Raw genomic sequence first — 16,190 nt, 5'->3', positions numbered from 1 at the left:
TAGAATGTGATTAAATTTGATGCAGCTGAAAGCTGGAGCATTTTGGGGGTGGGGGAGAGATTTTTGTAATAGGTTGATGTTTGTATTATCAGAAAGACATTTTTCTTAACAGCTGAATTAAGCCTAACTCATTGCTATCAAACAGTAAATATGAAATATATCAGATTATCTTTTCTATATAACTGGCAAACATTAGGAAATTGAGAATGTTTGTTTGTTTGTTTTTTAAAAAAACCCTGACTAATAATAATTTAAAAATAAACTTTTCCAAAAAGCCACGAGAGAAAAAATGAGACTGTTTCTTTAAGGGGTGCTGGGTTTTCCCACAGAATGACTCAGAGTCAAAGATACTTGTCAAACTGGAAACAATAAGCTATTTTTGAGTGATCAGTAATGTAGGTCAGGGTTTTGCTGATAGTTTCTGTTAGAGCAGTGAACTCTGAATTAGTCCCAGCCTCTTTAAAATGCTGTGAGGTAGCAGGGAGTAGAGAAAAAAAGGAGCTGACTACAGAAATGGAACAATGTCCTGACAGATGGCAAGGTAAAAAAATAACCAAACTCCTCAAAACTTTGATAAGATTTTGTTGTTTATATCTGAAGCTGCTAGCAGCAGGCTTGAGTATTTTACTGCTTTCTTGTTCATGCTTTCTGTAAACATGCTTCACACGGTACAACTGCTTTGTCCAGATTATTTGCTGTAAGTCAGTGGTTCTCAACCAGAGGTCCGGGGTCCCCTGGAGGGCCGCAAGCAGGTTTCAGGGGGTCCACCAAGCAGGACTAGTGTTAGACTCACTCAGGCCCAGGGCAGAAAGCTTAAGCCCTGCCATGCAGGGCTGAAACCCAGAGCCCTGAGTCCCACCACCTGGGGCTGAAGCAGAAGCCTGAGCTACTTAGCTTCTCGGGGGCCCCTGTGGTGTGGGCCCCAGGCAATTGCCCTGCTTCCTACCCCCTAATGCCAGCCCTGGCTTTTCTATGCAGAAAAGAGTTATTCTGGCACAGATGGGCCGTGGAATTTTTATAGTATATTGGGGGGAGCTCAGAAAGACAAAGGTTGAGAACCCCTGCTGTACGTTACAATGCAGTGTCAGTATACTAAGGTATCTAGGCACTGGAGCATTCAGCAGTGCAGCAACTAACTGACTTAGGAGCCTACGTCTCATTTTCAAAAGGGATTCAGACAGTTTGGAGCCAAAATCCAATTGACAGTCAATGGGATTTAGGGTCTTAAGTACCTAAATCACTTTTGAAAATGAGACTTAGGTACCTAAGTCAGTTAGGTGTTGCAATGCTGAGCACCCCAACACCTAATACTTTTACAAATCTGGGTCTAAGACAGAGGTGGGCAAACTACAGCCCACGGGACTGTCCTGCCTGGCCCTTGAGCTCCCCGCTGGGGAGACTAGCCCCCGGCCCCTCCCCTGCTGTTCCCCCTCACCCGCAGCCATGCCTCCACGCGGACAGCCCTCTGGGCCGGGCGACACGGCTGCCAGACACGCTGCTCTGAGCAGATAGTAAGGGGGCCAGGGCCGGGGTGAGGGGTCCTGGGGGGCAGTCAGGGGACAGGGGTGGTTGGATAGGTGTGGGAGTCCTGGGAGGGCCTGTCGGGGGCAGTTGGATGGGGCGGAGGTTCTGGGGGGGGGCGGTCAAGGGACAGGGAACATGGGGGGTTGGATAGGTGTGGGAGTCCCGGGGGCCCTGTCAGGGGGCGGGGGTGTGGATAGGGGTCGGGGCAGTCAGGAGACAGGGAGCAGGGGGGGTTGGATAGGGGGTGGGGTCCCAGGAGGGGGAGGTCAGAGGACAAGGTGCAGGAGGGGGTTCTCAGGGGGGCAGTCAGGGGGCACGAAGTGGGAGGGGTCTGATGGGGGCGGGGGCCAGGCTGTTTGGGGAGGCACAGCCTTCCCTACCTGGCCCTCCATACAGTTTTGCAATGTGGCCCTCGGGCCAAAAAGTGTGCCCACCCCTGCCCTAAGAGGTTTTTAGTAGTCAGAGTTCTTAGTAGAGATGGGATCGAATCTCCAGCGCCAGATACTTCTAAATTATTGGGATGTTCAAATTCCAAGCCTGCATCTGATTCTAAAGTTTGCAAGTGGCCCCTATAAATTTGAATAAAACCGTAAATTTGAATAACTCCCAAATCAGGTGTTGTTTGAAATCCTGATCTAAATGTTACAGCTGGAGGTTAGAAAGTTCTTCTGAAAGAAGAACTTTTTCAAAGCATGTGTGTTTTTTATTTGTTTCTTTTAACTTGCAGGAACGTAGCAGGATGTTGGCAGGGTGTTAAAATAAAATGTACCAGATCAGATAAGGAGAGAGAGTATGAAAGTTGATGAAAGGGACTATGAAGTATTTTTGCCATCTCCAACACAGAGGAAAATCTTAGGACACTGTGGCAAAGGCAATACAAGGAGAAATACCAGGATTCTTGTTATGCATTAGACATTCTAGATATGTATTCTAGATCACTATGTACAGCAGTTGAAGAATTACCATTTCCATTGGAAATATATATATTTTTTCAAATCATTGGGATTATTTAAAAATATTATTTGGCAATATCTACTTTTGATCATTTTTCTATAGCCTTAAGTACCAGTTTAAACAGCAGGGTAGAGCGATCATTGACCTTCAGCTAGTGCCAATCCTGTATCTCCTAGAGCTCAGTTTTGAACTGAGATCCACAAATGCATAGCCTCACAAAATAGAAACACTGCTGACTCCCCTCAGAGAGCCAGCTGCAGCAGCATACTTTCATGTGCCTCAAAGTTGTGCTTGAGTAGCTAATGTGTATGTGCAGATAGCCTCCAAAATAGATGTGGTATCCCAGGAAGAGGTTTCAGCCCTGCCCATCAGTCATGCTTGTGTACCCATCAAAAATAAGCATGGCTGTGCCAAGTTTCACCAGCTCCAGATATTTCATAGTCTAGCCCCTTCAGAGGCATCATCAATCAAGAATTCTCTGATTTTACCCATGTTACATCTAACTTGGGTCTCAATGTAAAAGTCCAGCACTGCGAAATATCATGTGGATTTCTGGCATTCTCTGGAGGGCTGTGGGTTCATAAGAGAGAAAATGGTCAGGGACAGGGTGGTATGGAGGGATTAAAACTAGGTGTAAAGGGATCGAGTTCAGCAAGGAAAAATTGAGATGGGGTATTAGAGAAGACTTCCTGAGAGTAATAAGCTAGTCTCTCAAGGAGAAAAGTAGAAAACCCATTGCTTGGGACTTTTAAAACTAGGCTGGATGACGCCCTAGAGAAAAATACCAGAGCGATTAATCCTGCACAAGTTAGGGGAAGGTAAAACCAATCTAATAGCATTACAAATGGAAGAGACCTAGGAAAACAATTACAGCTCCCATCATATGGGTAGTCAATAGGTGGACCGTAGGCCAAATCTGGACCACCAGATGCTATTGAACGGACCGCAAAATCTTTTATTTACTTATCATCATTATTGTTTCAGGGGTGGCGGGGGGGAGAGATTTTTGTAATAGGCTGATGTTTGTATTATCAGAAAGACATTTTTCTTAACAGCTGAATTAAGCCTAACTCATGGCTATCAAACAGTAAATATGAAATATATCAGATTTCTTTTCTATATAACTGGCAAACATTAGGAAATTGAGAAAGATTGTTGTGGTGTGAAAAACGTTTCTTTGGAGTCTGGACCTTGACTATATCTTGAGCAAGAAATTTGGACCTTGACAAAAAATAATTGACTACCCCTTGCATAATCTTATGCATGTAAATAGTCCCATTGAAGTCTCTAGCACTGCTTCTAATAAGGAAGATTATTCATCTGTAACTGGAGCTTTCCAAGTATATTTCCTCTGCAGATCTGCTCTTGTGGGAAGATGCACCTTGATTCTATGAGCTTGCTACTAGCTGGAATGTTGTGATATTTGGAGCCATTTTTATTCTATTGTATGCTTCCAGATGTTTGATGCAAGGCTAAATCTCCTTAGGTCCTTTTCCTACTGCCATTAAGTATTACGGTCTCAGAAATCATGTTCCATCCATTGGTCTTTTTGACCCTTTAATCCTCTCCCTTTACCCATTAGTTTGTTTTTGAATTATTGTAATTTAGCTAACGTTTAATGTTTTATTTAAATAGTGAATTTTTAAATGGTAGTCCATTGTGGTACATAATTATAGACAGGTTCCTCTCAGTGCAGTTGAATGGTTCCACACCAGAACTAGAGAAGAGATACTAGTGTGTCTAGACAAGAAATGACTTGCAAGCCTGTGCTGATTTAGACAGACACAACAATCAAATAAATGCATGAACGTTAACCCAGATTCATCTGCAGGTTTAAGATTGAATGTGCTTCATGAAATGTAACTTCAACAGACCCTGGTCGTCAGCAGGATCGAACCGGGGACTTCCGGAGCATAGTGCATGAGCCTCTACTGCATGAGCTAAAAGTCAACTAGCTATTAGCCAAGGCTGTAGAGCAAACTCATTTTTTCTCTCTCTCTCTCTCTCTCTCTGAGTGGTCTCTGCCACTGGATGGGACAGAACACTACACCCAGGAAGTGTGTGGGTTACATAAGCACACATGTGAAAACTAGGGCTGTGTAAAAATGATTACAACAACCCCCAAAATTCAACCCAGGCTTGCAAAAAGGTTTGAGCCTGGGCTAAGCTTTGGGGTATGTCCACCCTCACCCTCCAATCCATTCCTGGCACACACCTACCTCTGCCTAACAGGCTGCTGGATTCCCCATATGTCTGAAATCATCCAGGGAAGAGCTCCATTCCCCCTTCCTTCTTGTCTTGACTTTGGGGAATGTCCCCTTCCCTCCCTGCTGGGAGCCTTCAAAGTAACAGCAGTTAGCCCCATCTTCTGTGCTTGGAGTGAAGGGGTGGGAGGGAGGAGAGTGTTCTGGTAGCTCTCTCTGTTTCTTGCCATCCTACCAAAAAAGTCTTCCAGGGAGCTGGAAGCCACCCATTTCCATCACCCAAATGGGGTAGGAAGCAAACTGCTCCTGCTGATGATGACTCCCAGAGTCACTCTACAGCCAGGAGCCACGAACGCAGAAGTTTCCTGCCACACTGCTGCCTGATAAAGGGAAGAGAGGCTTCCAAACACCCCCTGTCCTTAAAAGATCTTCCCAGGATTGGGGGACAGCTGTCTCATCAGACAACCCCCTGAAAAGGGCAGGCTAAGGAGGCTTCTACTCAGCATGCCTTTTAGACGCACAGTAAAGGGGCGATAACCTTGCCCTTGAAGACCTGGAATGAATGTGAGGGGAGGGCTTGCAGGCCACTGATCAGCCTTCCTATTAGGCTCCAAAGAGAGGAGATAGGGACTAGCACTGGGCGAGGAGTAGCTGTGGATAGAGAGAGAGAAGGGCTTAATGAGGATGGAGCCTGGGCTCCTGCCATTCTTAAGTTTCACGTCACCCAGATGGTGCTGAGTTTACCGAATATCCCTGGAATAACACACCCAGCTCAGAGCCAGATTCGGTCCCATTTCTGCCATGCCAGGTAGCAATACATGGTGTAAGCTCTGATGCCCTGAGGGCAGAGAGGGGTACAGCACATTTTTGCACCTATTCCTTTTGTTTCTAACCAAGCTCAGATTCGAGCTCTTCAAGTGGTGAGTACCAGCAGCCTACAAGGAAGTGATGTCTCTGGATGGCTTTACCAAGAAAATAAGTTTATCCAAAATCCATGCATGTCATGAATTCATGAGAAGAATGCATGTACATAGTGGATTGCCTCTCTCTTCAGAACATTGATATATTTCCAGGCCCAGTCTATTTCTTCCTCCATGGATGACTGGACATCAAACCTCTAGATCTTTACAAGGCTCAAAAATTCCAAGTCCTTGCAAATGCTGGCAGAGATGCATCTAGAGCAGTGGTCCCCAAACTTTTTATGCCACGTTCCCCTTATCCGTAATGTAATCTATCCGCACCCTCTGGGAGCCAGGTCCAGGATTGGGAGCCGAGGCTAGGGCTGGCCCTGCAGCTGGGGCCGTGGCCAGGAATGGAGCTGCAGCCAGGAGTGGGGCCAGGGCCAGAAGTGAGAGTTGCAGCCGGGGTCCAAGGCTGGGGTCTGAGGCCGGGGCCAGGCCATGGATGGGGCCGGGACCTGACACCAGGACCTTGACTGGGGGTGGGGCTGGAGCTGGAGTGCTGGAGAGGGGACTGGGCGCAAGTCGGGACTGGGGAGGTACTCCCTTCCCACCCCCCATAGGGGCTGGCCCAGTTCTCACCGCAACCCCTCCGAACATTCTTCCGCGCCCCCCTAGGGAGGCACGCCTACAGAGTGGGGAAAACTGATCTAGAGCAATCAGGTTGCAGTGAGGCTTAAGGCCAAGATTTTCAAAAGTGACTAGTGAATTTGGGTGCTCAACTTTGAGACTACTTTGAAGGGGCCTGATTTGGAGAAAGTGCTGAGTACCCACCCTTTGCCCACTTTAAAAGTGTTTCAAGTTGGGCTCCAAGAGACACCCAAAATTACTAGGCACTTCAGAGGCTTAATCTAAATCTTCTAGAGCCTGATGGCACCTGCACAATAGGTCAGGAGTAGGAGGGGTAAAAATCACTTTGTCTCCCTACCAAAGGGGATGTGGGTGTCTGAAGATTACTGGGGGTAAAAATCCCCTTCACCATCAGAACGTGCCAGAAAGTGTCACAGGAAAGTACTAATTAGAAAGTACTCAAGTGAATTTGCGGTAGATGTGACATCTTTCTTAAGAAGTCAAAATCTATCTTCAAAACAAAGCAGAAGAAAGAAGAGAAATAGAAAAATGAGAAACAAAGTCATAACCAGCAGGCAAATTAACCAAGTGCTCCACCTTACAGCAAGTCATTTTCCTTTTCTCTAACTGACAGAAAGGAGCCAGTTAAAAACAGGAGCTGTGGGTGGTCTGCACTTCTGAAAATCAGGCCATATCTACTTTAGGTACTCACCATGAAAGACATAAGATTCCACATTATAGCTTCTGTATACTTTCCTCTCTAGCAAACCCTAGCCCTGGAACTCAGATCTCTGAATATTGCCTCCTCAACCAGCTCTAAGCAATGCCTTGCCAAATTCACACCCCTATTAACTTCAATGGAATTGCCCCAGTCATGAATTTGGTCCACTGTATTTAGCAGCATCTAAGGATTCATCCTACTGTGACCAACATTTTCAATTTTTGCTGCTGTAGATCTGGAAAATTGCCTTAGGCCCTTCTGTAGGTCTGGAAGTTAGGTAGGACCAGAGCTATAGCAGTGTGTACAGATCCAGAAACTAGCAGGACCAATGACATTTGTGTATTATAGGTTCTGATACTGGCCTTTCCTGTTATTAGTTTTGTTTTGTCTTAGAACCTGGTCTCAGAATTGTATTGTTTAGTGTGAGAAAGGTCTAATATTAATTTTATTTTTTCAGAGGCCATGCTTTTCCACTGACGTCAGCCACGGATCAATCAGGCCATGGTGAGATTTAAGGTGGCAGTGGTGCTCCACATACTCTTCAGCTGGATTTACAGAGGTATAGTCTGTCTTCCATCTCCCCACTTCTCAGTGCTGAATTCAGGAACAATAGTTAGTGTAGTTTTGAGTCTTAGAGAAATAAATACATTTCAGCTAACATAACGGAACACAGAGCTGATAAACCGCCAAGTATAAAATGAATGTAGTTGAAATAAAATGAACATATTAACTATTTTGGGGCCTTCTATTAGCTGTTTGCCACCTACAGACATATAGATATGCCTCGTTTTATTGCACATTTTAGAAGTCAGAGGTTTCAAGGCAGCCACGCCTTTCCAGGAAGAACAGATCACATCTGATATCACTCAGAAGCTAAATTTGTCATCTCTGGTGCAGAGCTGTAATCTGATCATAAGGGGCCGTTGTGCTTCTATCGTGGAGCTGCCTTAATCCACTTGTATTTGCTCTAGCTCAGATCTGTTTCTAAAAGGTTATCTCCCTATAGTCATTATTAAAGCACAATCTGAAATTTGTGAAGTCAGGTGATTCCTATCTGAGTTCTTACTGCATTTCAGTGACATTTCAGAGGGCCAGGTTCTATGTGCCTTCACAGGAGAATGTGGGGGCATTGGGGATGAGGCACCCCCTTAATCTCTGCACCGTGACCTGTACCAGTGAGAGCTGTGCAGAAGGGAGAACAGCAAGTATCGAGTCACTGTGTTTCCCCCCTCCCACACAGGTGGAACCTTGGCTTCATGCCCACAATGAACCAGTCAGTGTACTACAGGATGTATGATAGATCACATATATATTACCTTTCCTCTCCCCCTTTGTCACAGCTGGGTGAGCTGGGAATACGACTGACTCTAGAGTCAAAATCTGCTTCCCAGTCTGTTCCTGGGTCAGCTACATGCTGCCTCATATGGAGGCCTGGTGGCAGCGAAGCCACCCCATGCTAATTGGTGCTGCCAGTTAAGTTTATGATCATTGATAAATACTGGCCATGGAGCCATATTCTGACATCCTTACTAATCTTCACTAGCACTTTGCTTCCCATTTGCATTTCGGTGGCGCGGTGTCCTGCAGGCGCACACAACTGCCCCGGCGCCATTGCGCCCGCGGGCACCGCGTTGGGGACCCCTGTTTTAGAGGGTCTGGAAGGCAGGGCTTCTGTACTCCAGGATTTCACAGCCACTGATTTGCTGTAGAAATGTTCCCCTTAGCATGACATTGTGATCTAAACTCTAAGCTCTCATTAGCTATCAATAGCTTTGCACAGGGGTGGGCAAACATTTTGGCCCGAGGGCCATATCGGGGTTGCGAAACTGTGTGGAGGGCCGGACAAGGCTGTTCCCTGACCACGCACTCCCGGGACCCCCTGCCCCTAACCACCCCGACCTTTATCCACACCCCCGCCCTCTGACAGGCCCCCCGGGACTCCCACACCTATCCAACGTCCCCTGTTCCCCGTCCCCTGACTGCCCCCACCACCAGAACCTCCGCCCCATCCGACCACGCCCTGCTCCCTGTCCCCTGACTGCCCCCCGGAACCTCCTACCCCTTATCTAACCCCCTGCTCCCCACCCCCTTACCATACCGCTCAGAGTAGCGGGACAGGCAGTCTTGCCACCCGGCCGGAGCCAGCCACACCACCACCCTGCCTGGCAGGAGCTCGCAGCCCCGAGCACTTATGTTTTCAAACATGTATTTCTCACACAGTCTCAGTGCAAAAATCTGTGGCAAACTGAAACTGCAGGTGCAGGGTAAAACAGGTTACACTTAGTATCCAAATAAATAATACAAGGGATATTATACTGATTGCCTTATTCATTTTAACAAAAGCAACACTTAAATCCTATATAATGCTTTTCCTCAGTAGATCTCAAAGTGCTTTACAAGGGAGGTTCATAACTAAAATCAACAGACATCCTCCATTGTCTAACCTATACCTGAAGTGGGTGTAGAAGTTCCGCTCAGGACGCTACTCTGGAGCACTGCAGAAACCAGGGACAATTGTTGGACTTAGGTCTGACCTCGTTCATTAAGGCCTGGTTTTAAGCAGCGTCCACTGGAATCATTTGACTCATCAAAAAGAAGTGCAGCCAAATGTGCTGCATAACCGAAACGTTCGCTTCTTCTATTTCAATAGGCAACCAGAGTCTTATTTTAATCCAATTCTGCTTTCACAGGTGTCATAAACGTTCGCTGCTCTGGATACGTGTGGATAGAGCCAGCTCCAGTCATTCAGATGGGTTTGAACATTTCTATAAATTGCCACTCTACGGTAAACTGTCAAATGGCAAAGTTATACATGATACTAAATAAAACTCATATAGAAGACAAATTATTAACAACAATAAACAAAACTACAGTGCAACTTCAGCTTCATGATTTCAGGAAACCATATTCCACTGTCCTGTGTTATGCCAAGTGTCCCAGCAAAGCGGCAAATATGGTAGTATGTGGCACACAGTTTTCTGCAGGACGTAAGTAATTTGCTGTGTGTATGATGGCTTCCCCACTAATTCTACTTCATCCCATTTAAGATGGTGTAAACTGTTATTCCTTCCTAGACAGTGTTAGTATTTTGGGGGTTGCAGGCTATTTTCAGATTTACAGTTTTAGATGCCTCCCCTCCCCTCAATCACACAAAAGCAGTGTGGGTATTTTTTCCAGTTGAAAAGTGAAACTTACATTTTTAATTTTATTTATTTAACAATAAAAGGTTTGGGGTCTTATTAGTAATTACACCTATATTGTAGTTAACCAGCAAGTTATGTTGTAACTGAAGTCAGCTGATATACGTCATTAGTAGCAACTTCAGTGCATATTCAGTGTACAGGTATCTGGACGTGACACTGAAACTATCCTTGTCCTGTCATGTGCTTGCCCAAATGGCAAGGAGCTATTGAACTCCCTGAGTCAAGTAACAGAAGTGACTTTGTGCATCATTCCAGGCTATACCACCACCTAACTCTTATACAGCACTTTTCAGTGGTAGATTTCAACGCGCTTTACTAGGAGGTCACTACCATTATCCCCATTTTACATACAGGAAAACTGAGGCACAGAGAGGCAAACTGATGTGCCATAGTTTATTTCCTTCTACACAATCACTAGTATGGGTACCGTGACATGTGGAGTTGAGAGGAGGAAGATGGGGCAGCCAGAGTGTGGAAGGAGTTGGGAATGAGATGGTTTCCTTTCCAAATCCATGCATTTTATGCAGACGTGGCTGCAAAATGTTTAATACTGTTTTGAGTAACATTAAATCCCTCCCCACACTCCAGAGCCCCTCATTGCAGCAGCCACATGAACGCTTCTGCTGGCAGGAGAGCTGCCGTAAGATAGCAGTACAGCTGGATTTACCACCAGTGTCTGCTTGAGTGTGCTGGAAGTCACACATCTGGCCTGGGATTAATAGAGTTTGAGCAGTCTTTGCTTTCAGATCCTTGGCCACCGCCTCTGAGCTTTTGACAGGCTGTCCCCCGCCCCTTCATGCCTACCTTTCTCACTCTACCTATCTGTAAAATAATACTGATCTACCCCACGGAGGTGATAAATCTTTCTAACAAATAAATGCCAAGATGCCCATCCACGTGGTATCTGGCCACACACTGACATGGCTTAAATTGGCTCATTAACATTCTAAATTAGAGGAGAAAACACATTACGTTTCCCTGGTGCCTGTAGCTTTAAGACTGAGTGAAGACTATCTGGACTGTCAGCTAAGGCCCAGATTCACATTTTAAGTGTGTTTCTGGCAGAGTGAATCCCATAGGTGCCAGGAATGCCCTGCCTGCAGCCTGCAAGCTCCATCCTTAGGACAATGAGTTCCAGCATCCCAGCCCAGTGGAAGATTAATTTCATTAATACTAGTGGAGTTTACTTTAAAATTTCAGCTAAAACCCACTATGGAAAGGCACAGAATAACACAATCATCTGATTCTGGTATCAAACAATTATGGGTAAAATGCAGCACGTCTTCATAACTTCTGTTCAAAGATATAGAGCCCTATGTTTAGGTTCTATTGGACATTACAGTTTCAAATGTCTAAATGTCCAGTCATTGGATGAGCTGCCCATTAACTACCTAACTGACGTACATTTGCATATAATCTATCTTTGTAGATCCACCGGACAGTCCGACCAATTTAACTTGTGTCATTTATGAACATTCAGACCACCTCACTTGTGCTTGGGATGCAGGGAAGTACACCTACCTAAGTACTAATTACATTCTCTTCCTGAAGAGGTAAGTCCTGCCTGGACAGCTTCTTGCCATGTTTAGTTGAAAACCAAGAACAATTGAAGTAGAGGGCTCTCTGCAGGGCTTAGAATGTAGCTCTGAGTGTTTCAAAGGAATAAAAGCAAGAGGCTCTCACTGATTCTCTCACTTGCTAGTGTGCTTTGTGGTAAAGGTGCTAATGGTATGGAAAGAAAACAGCAGAACAAACTAGGTTAATTGGGGGCAATGGTTAAGACTGGGGAGCTCTTGTAACCTGAAGTACCAGTATGACTATGCGGTCTAATCGTATGTGGTCAGCGTAACAGCAGCCACAAACCAAGCACGATTATATAAATGTTCTAGTTTTGATGACTGGAAAGACAGAGTGTCCTAGTTACACTTTCTAGAACACCACCTTACAGATCTCTTCAGGTGAACTGCCTTGTGTATATGGCTAGCTCTCACTTAACGCAAATGAGGTGGTGTTTAGGATTTAAATCTTTTAAGACCTAGGTTTCTGCTCAGTGTTGTAATTACTTGTCTAATCAGTGCTATTTGGCTCATAGTTGAGCATGTGTTTCTAGTCAAACCTAAACCGAGAATGTAAAACAAAAGCCAGCTTTCTACTCAATGGGCCTGAGCCATCACTGTGTTATGTTACTTGTATGCCGACGTATCTCATGCTCGTAGAACTCCATGGACTTACCCCTCTGTAAAACTGGAATAGTGGCAGTGGGAGAAAAGGGCCCCGTGCTCTGTTGGGAGGTGCTAGACAGCATTAATTATCTGTAACACTTAGCCTTCCCAACAAGATCAGGGCCCCATTGTGCTAGGGATTGTACAAACACAGTATAGCTACACTGAAATCGGAGGGGCAATTGCAGCTCTGGTGCAGACATCTGCACTGTATCTTTACTCTAGCTAGCAAAGGTAATAAGAGCCGTGAAGACACGGTGACACAGTCAGCGTTGCAGGCTAGCATTACTGGTACGTACCCAGAGTTCCAGGCAGGCTTGTACAGCCGGCTCTGGGGTCCATGCCACTGTGTCTTCACTGCTATTTTTAGCTGTGCTAGCTAGATTACAGCTTGGGTAGGCATACTCATTCTAGCTTTAATCACACCTCCAATTATAGTGTAGACATGCACATAGCAAGAGATAGTTTCCTGCCCCAAAGACCTTACAATCTAAACAGACAAGACAGATAAAGGATGAAAAGGAAAATAATATCCCCATTTTACAGATGAGACACAGAGAGTTTAAGTAACTTGCCTTAGGTCACACAGGAAGTTTGTGGCAGAGCCAGGAATTGAACCCAGCCCTCTAGAGTTCCATCCTCTTTCGATAGCGTACACATACTCATGAAACTTAACAGCAGAGAGAAAACTGACTTCCCGCAGATTAATCAAAAGACTGTGGATTGGAAAGTGAGAAATAGGCAAGTCAGAAACAGAAGGGTGGGGTGGAAAAGGAAGGAAATATAGAGTAAAGCTCCCACCCTCAAATGTATGGCATGTATATGTTTCTATTTGTCAGTAAGGACCCACTGTCCAGAGGTCGTATCAAGTTGTTTAACCAGCCCTGTAAGAGGTCTTGAGATGCTATAATCTACCACAATGTCTTGAGACAGTAAAGCAACAATTTAAATAAATGCTAAAATACTGTAGTGTTTACTGCAGAATTCTTCCTCATTGCTTAGCTCTCACCTGTCAATTTGGACCTTTCTAAGTAGATCCATGAAAACTAAATACACCAGGTTCTATTTTATTCAGAAAAAACAACACTGTCAGTACAAAGATTCACAAAAAAGTATCCAGTGAATGAGAAATCACTGTCTTTCCTTTTGTTTAGAATTCTGGACATGGATGGCAAAATGAGAAATAATGGGGTTATGATGCAATGAAGTAGTAGGAAAAGAGGCTACTACAACAGTATCAATTTGGCAATGGTACATATTGCTAAGGAAAAAGGTGGCATCACTAGCCTGACAGTCGTCCTATTTGGTCTGGGTGACCAACTGGGGATTGTTCAGGAATGTAGGAGACTGCCACAGTGCAGGAGGATCAATTTATTATCATACCACTGATCTTAAATGAGCTGCTGGGCTGCATTTGCAGCAGGAGATAAGACTGACAAAACCGTTGTAATAATGTGGTGGCCCTACCATCCCCATTCTCGCGGATTTTTGTTTTTAAATTATATTGGTTTAAACGGGCTTTCGTGCTGTCTCTATCCTTGCTTCATTGAAGTCAATGACAAAATTCCCATTGACTTGAATGGGGCCCGGAATTTACCCCGGTGCTTTTTGCTTTTTTAGTTTACAGACAGAGGAGGAGAAAGCATTTCCTTCAAATGCAGCGCTCAACGTTTCATTGAGCAAATTACAAGGAGGCAAACTGTATTCTATTTGGGTCCAAGCCAAAAACGACCTAGGCACAGCACATTCGGATCATCTGCAAGTTAACCTTGAGGATTTAGGTAACATGTGGTATCTCAGTAATGGCTTTGAAAGCAGGTTGTAATATGTATGAACTAAAATAAACCCTAAACAAAGTGATAAAATCTACATCTAGATGGATGTGCAGTACTGAAGATTTCTGAGCGCATCGGTGATAAATTGATAGAGTGCTGTTTAACATTAGGGAACCAGCTGCTGATGTACATTTTGATACACTGTCTTATGGCCCTCTCTTATTTGTTCTTCTCAAGTTGGTCTGTAGTATTTTCCATCAATATTCTTTCACTGGTCAGTATGCTCTCTCCTTAGTTTTTTGCGATGTGCTGGATTTGAGTAAAGTACTTTGACGTTGAGGCTCACAATGCCTGTGATTTGGTAGTACGTTTCAATTACAGCAAGTCTCATACTGCCTGTCTATTAGTTCCAACTTTAAATTCCCAGTGTACATTAATGAAAGTATAAAACTGATTAATGGAAAGTTATCTTTAACTGACAGTGAAATTGTCCAGAGATTTTTCTCTGACTGGGCTTTTTAGCAGGTTAAACTGAAAAATCAAGATCTATTTCTCCCAGGAGAAAACAGATCTCCTCTGTAGTAAAGTATTAAAAAATCATTATAGCAGAGCCTAACAGTGATAGACTGGCACCGTTTTCTTCATGGGCTCAGAATAGATTCACCATTCTTTTGTCTCTCTTCTAGTGATACCAGCTACACCTGTTGTCACAAATGTTGAAACTACAGACAGCTCAGCACCGAAAACCATGCTCCACTGGAAAAAGCAAACATCCATGGAGAACGTATATTGTGAAGAGAGATACAAAGCACTGGCAGACCAAACTTGGCATGTGAGGCAACCCTTTTTCAACTTCATAACATGGGCCTGCTGCTGTTCCCATTGACATCAATGGCAAAACTCCCACTACGTTCAGTGGGAGCAGGATTGGGCCCTGCGTGAAAGATTGCTGGGCTAGATTATTGATACCAATTCTCTGGCGTTTTTCCATGCAGTCATTTGCTGTATTCAAATATGGAGAGGAGAACGTCTATGAAACAAGGATTTGCAAGCGATTGCATATCCTCCTTACGGACATAATAGCATCATAACAACAAGGGTATTTGGAGGGGTTGTTTTTAAAACATTTTAAAATTAACTAAGTACTTGTAAAAGGTGCAAAGCTACTAATCCTGGAGACTGAAGTCTTCTGTTTATTCAGACAGGTACAGCAGTGGCAGGATGGTGAAAGCTTCTTTGCACTATCCTGTTTGTGTGCATCAAACCTAACCTAGAGACACCTCTTCTGAGGGGTACTCTAAGATTTTCCACTGCAACTCCTACCAGGAGTCAATTAGTGATGTTGGTTTTGTGTGTGGACTTGTCCACTCACACCTGGACTGAGACCACCTCGTCGCTTCACATACACTCTCAAACAGCCATGAGATTACTAACTACATTAGGGCATTTGTAATTTAGGCTGGATTCAAACAGGTAATTTGGAAGGGAGAGGCTCCAACTGAACTATTCAGTAACACCCACTCACTGCCACGTGCAGATTTGCATTGCTTTGTAACTCAAATTAATTTACCTCTGTACTTGCAGAATTCTTTAGATAAACCCTATACTAAGCAAAGGAAAATTAACGCAATATTCAAGATATTTCCCAGTGTTACAGTTTAATTTAAATCACTTCCAAAATGACCAACTGAGCTAGAAAAGCCACTCATACCAGAATAAGAGTGTCTGCCAGGGGAATTATACCAGAATAACTATTGCAGATTAAATTCACACCATCATACTGGTATAATGTCCCATGTAGAAGATCCCTAAGAGATGAGACTGCTTTTGTAGGTCAGTTTAACATCAGCTTGTTAGGTCTCTATTGTGCCCCGCCTCTGATTGACCGTGCAAAAGGGCCAGGGTGTATGTGGAGAATTTTATCCACCCCTCACACCCTGCCAGAGGGACGGGGCACAATCCCAATCCCTCCATTTGGGGGAGCACTGCTTCTTCCTGACACCCCCAGAGGTGCAAACCCAGCCAGAACAGATAAGGAGGACAGAGGGCCATGGCCAC

The 16,190-nt window shown here is 44.6% G+C and overlaps 1 protein-coding gene across 1 annotated transcript in view; it reads left to right on the top strand.

Annotated features, from left to right (window-relative positions):
- Nucleotides 1-416: 416 nt before the first annotated feature.
- The window catches only part of IL23R (interleukin 23 receptor), a 38,247-nt gene continuing 22,473 nt past the window's right edge, over nt 417-16,190 (top strand). The window contains exons 1-6 of the mRNA XM_048862373.2: nt 417-541; nt 7,390-7,491; nt 9,623-9,919; nt 11,565-11,688; nt 13,978-14,138; nt 14,819-14,964. Of these exons, the coding sequence (XP_048718330.2) occupies nt 7,434-7,491; nt 9,623-9,919; nt 11,565-11,688; nt 13,978-14,138; nt 14,819-14,964 (786 nt within the window). The 5' untranslated portion in view covers nt 417-541; nt 7,390-7,433. The remainder of the gene's footprint in view (nt 542-7,389; nt 7,492-9,622; nt 9,920-11,564; nt 11,689-13,977; nt 14,139-14,818; nt 14,965-16,190) is intronic.

Source organism: Caretta caretta, chromosome 8 (genome assembly GCF_965140235.1).
Source record: "Caretta caretta isolate rCarCar2 chromosome 8, rCarCar1.hap1, whole genome shotgun sequence".
NCBI lineage: Eukaryota > Metazoa > Chordata > Testudines > Cheloniidae > Caretta > Caretta caretta.
Note: the sequence above shows the minus strand (reverse complement) of the source record. Positions and strands in the feature narration are given on the sequence as shown.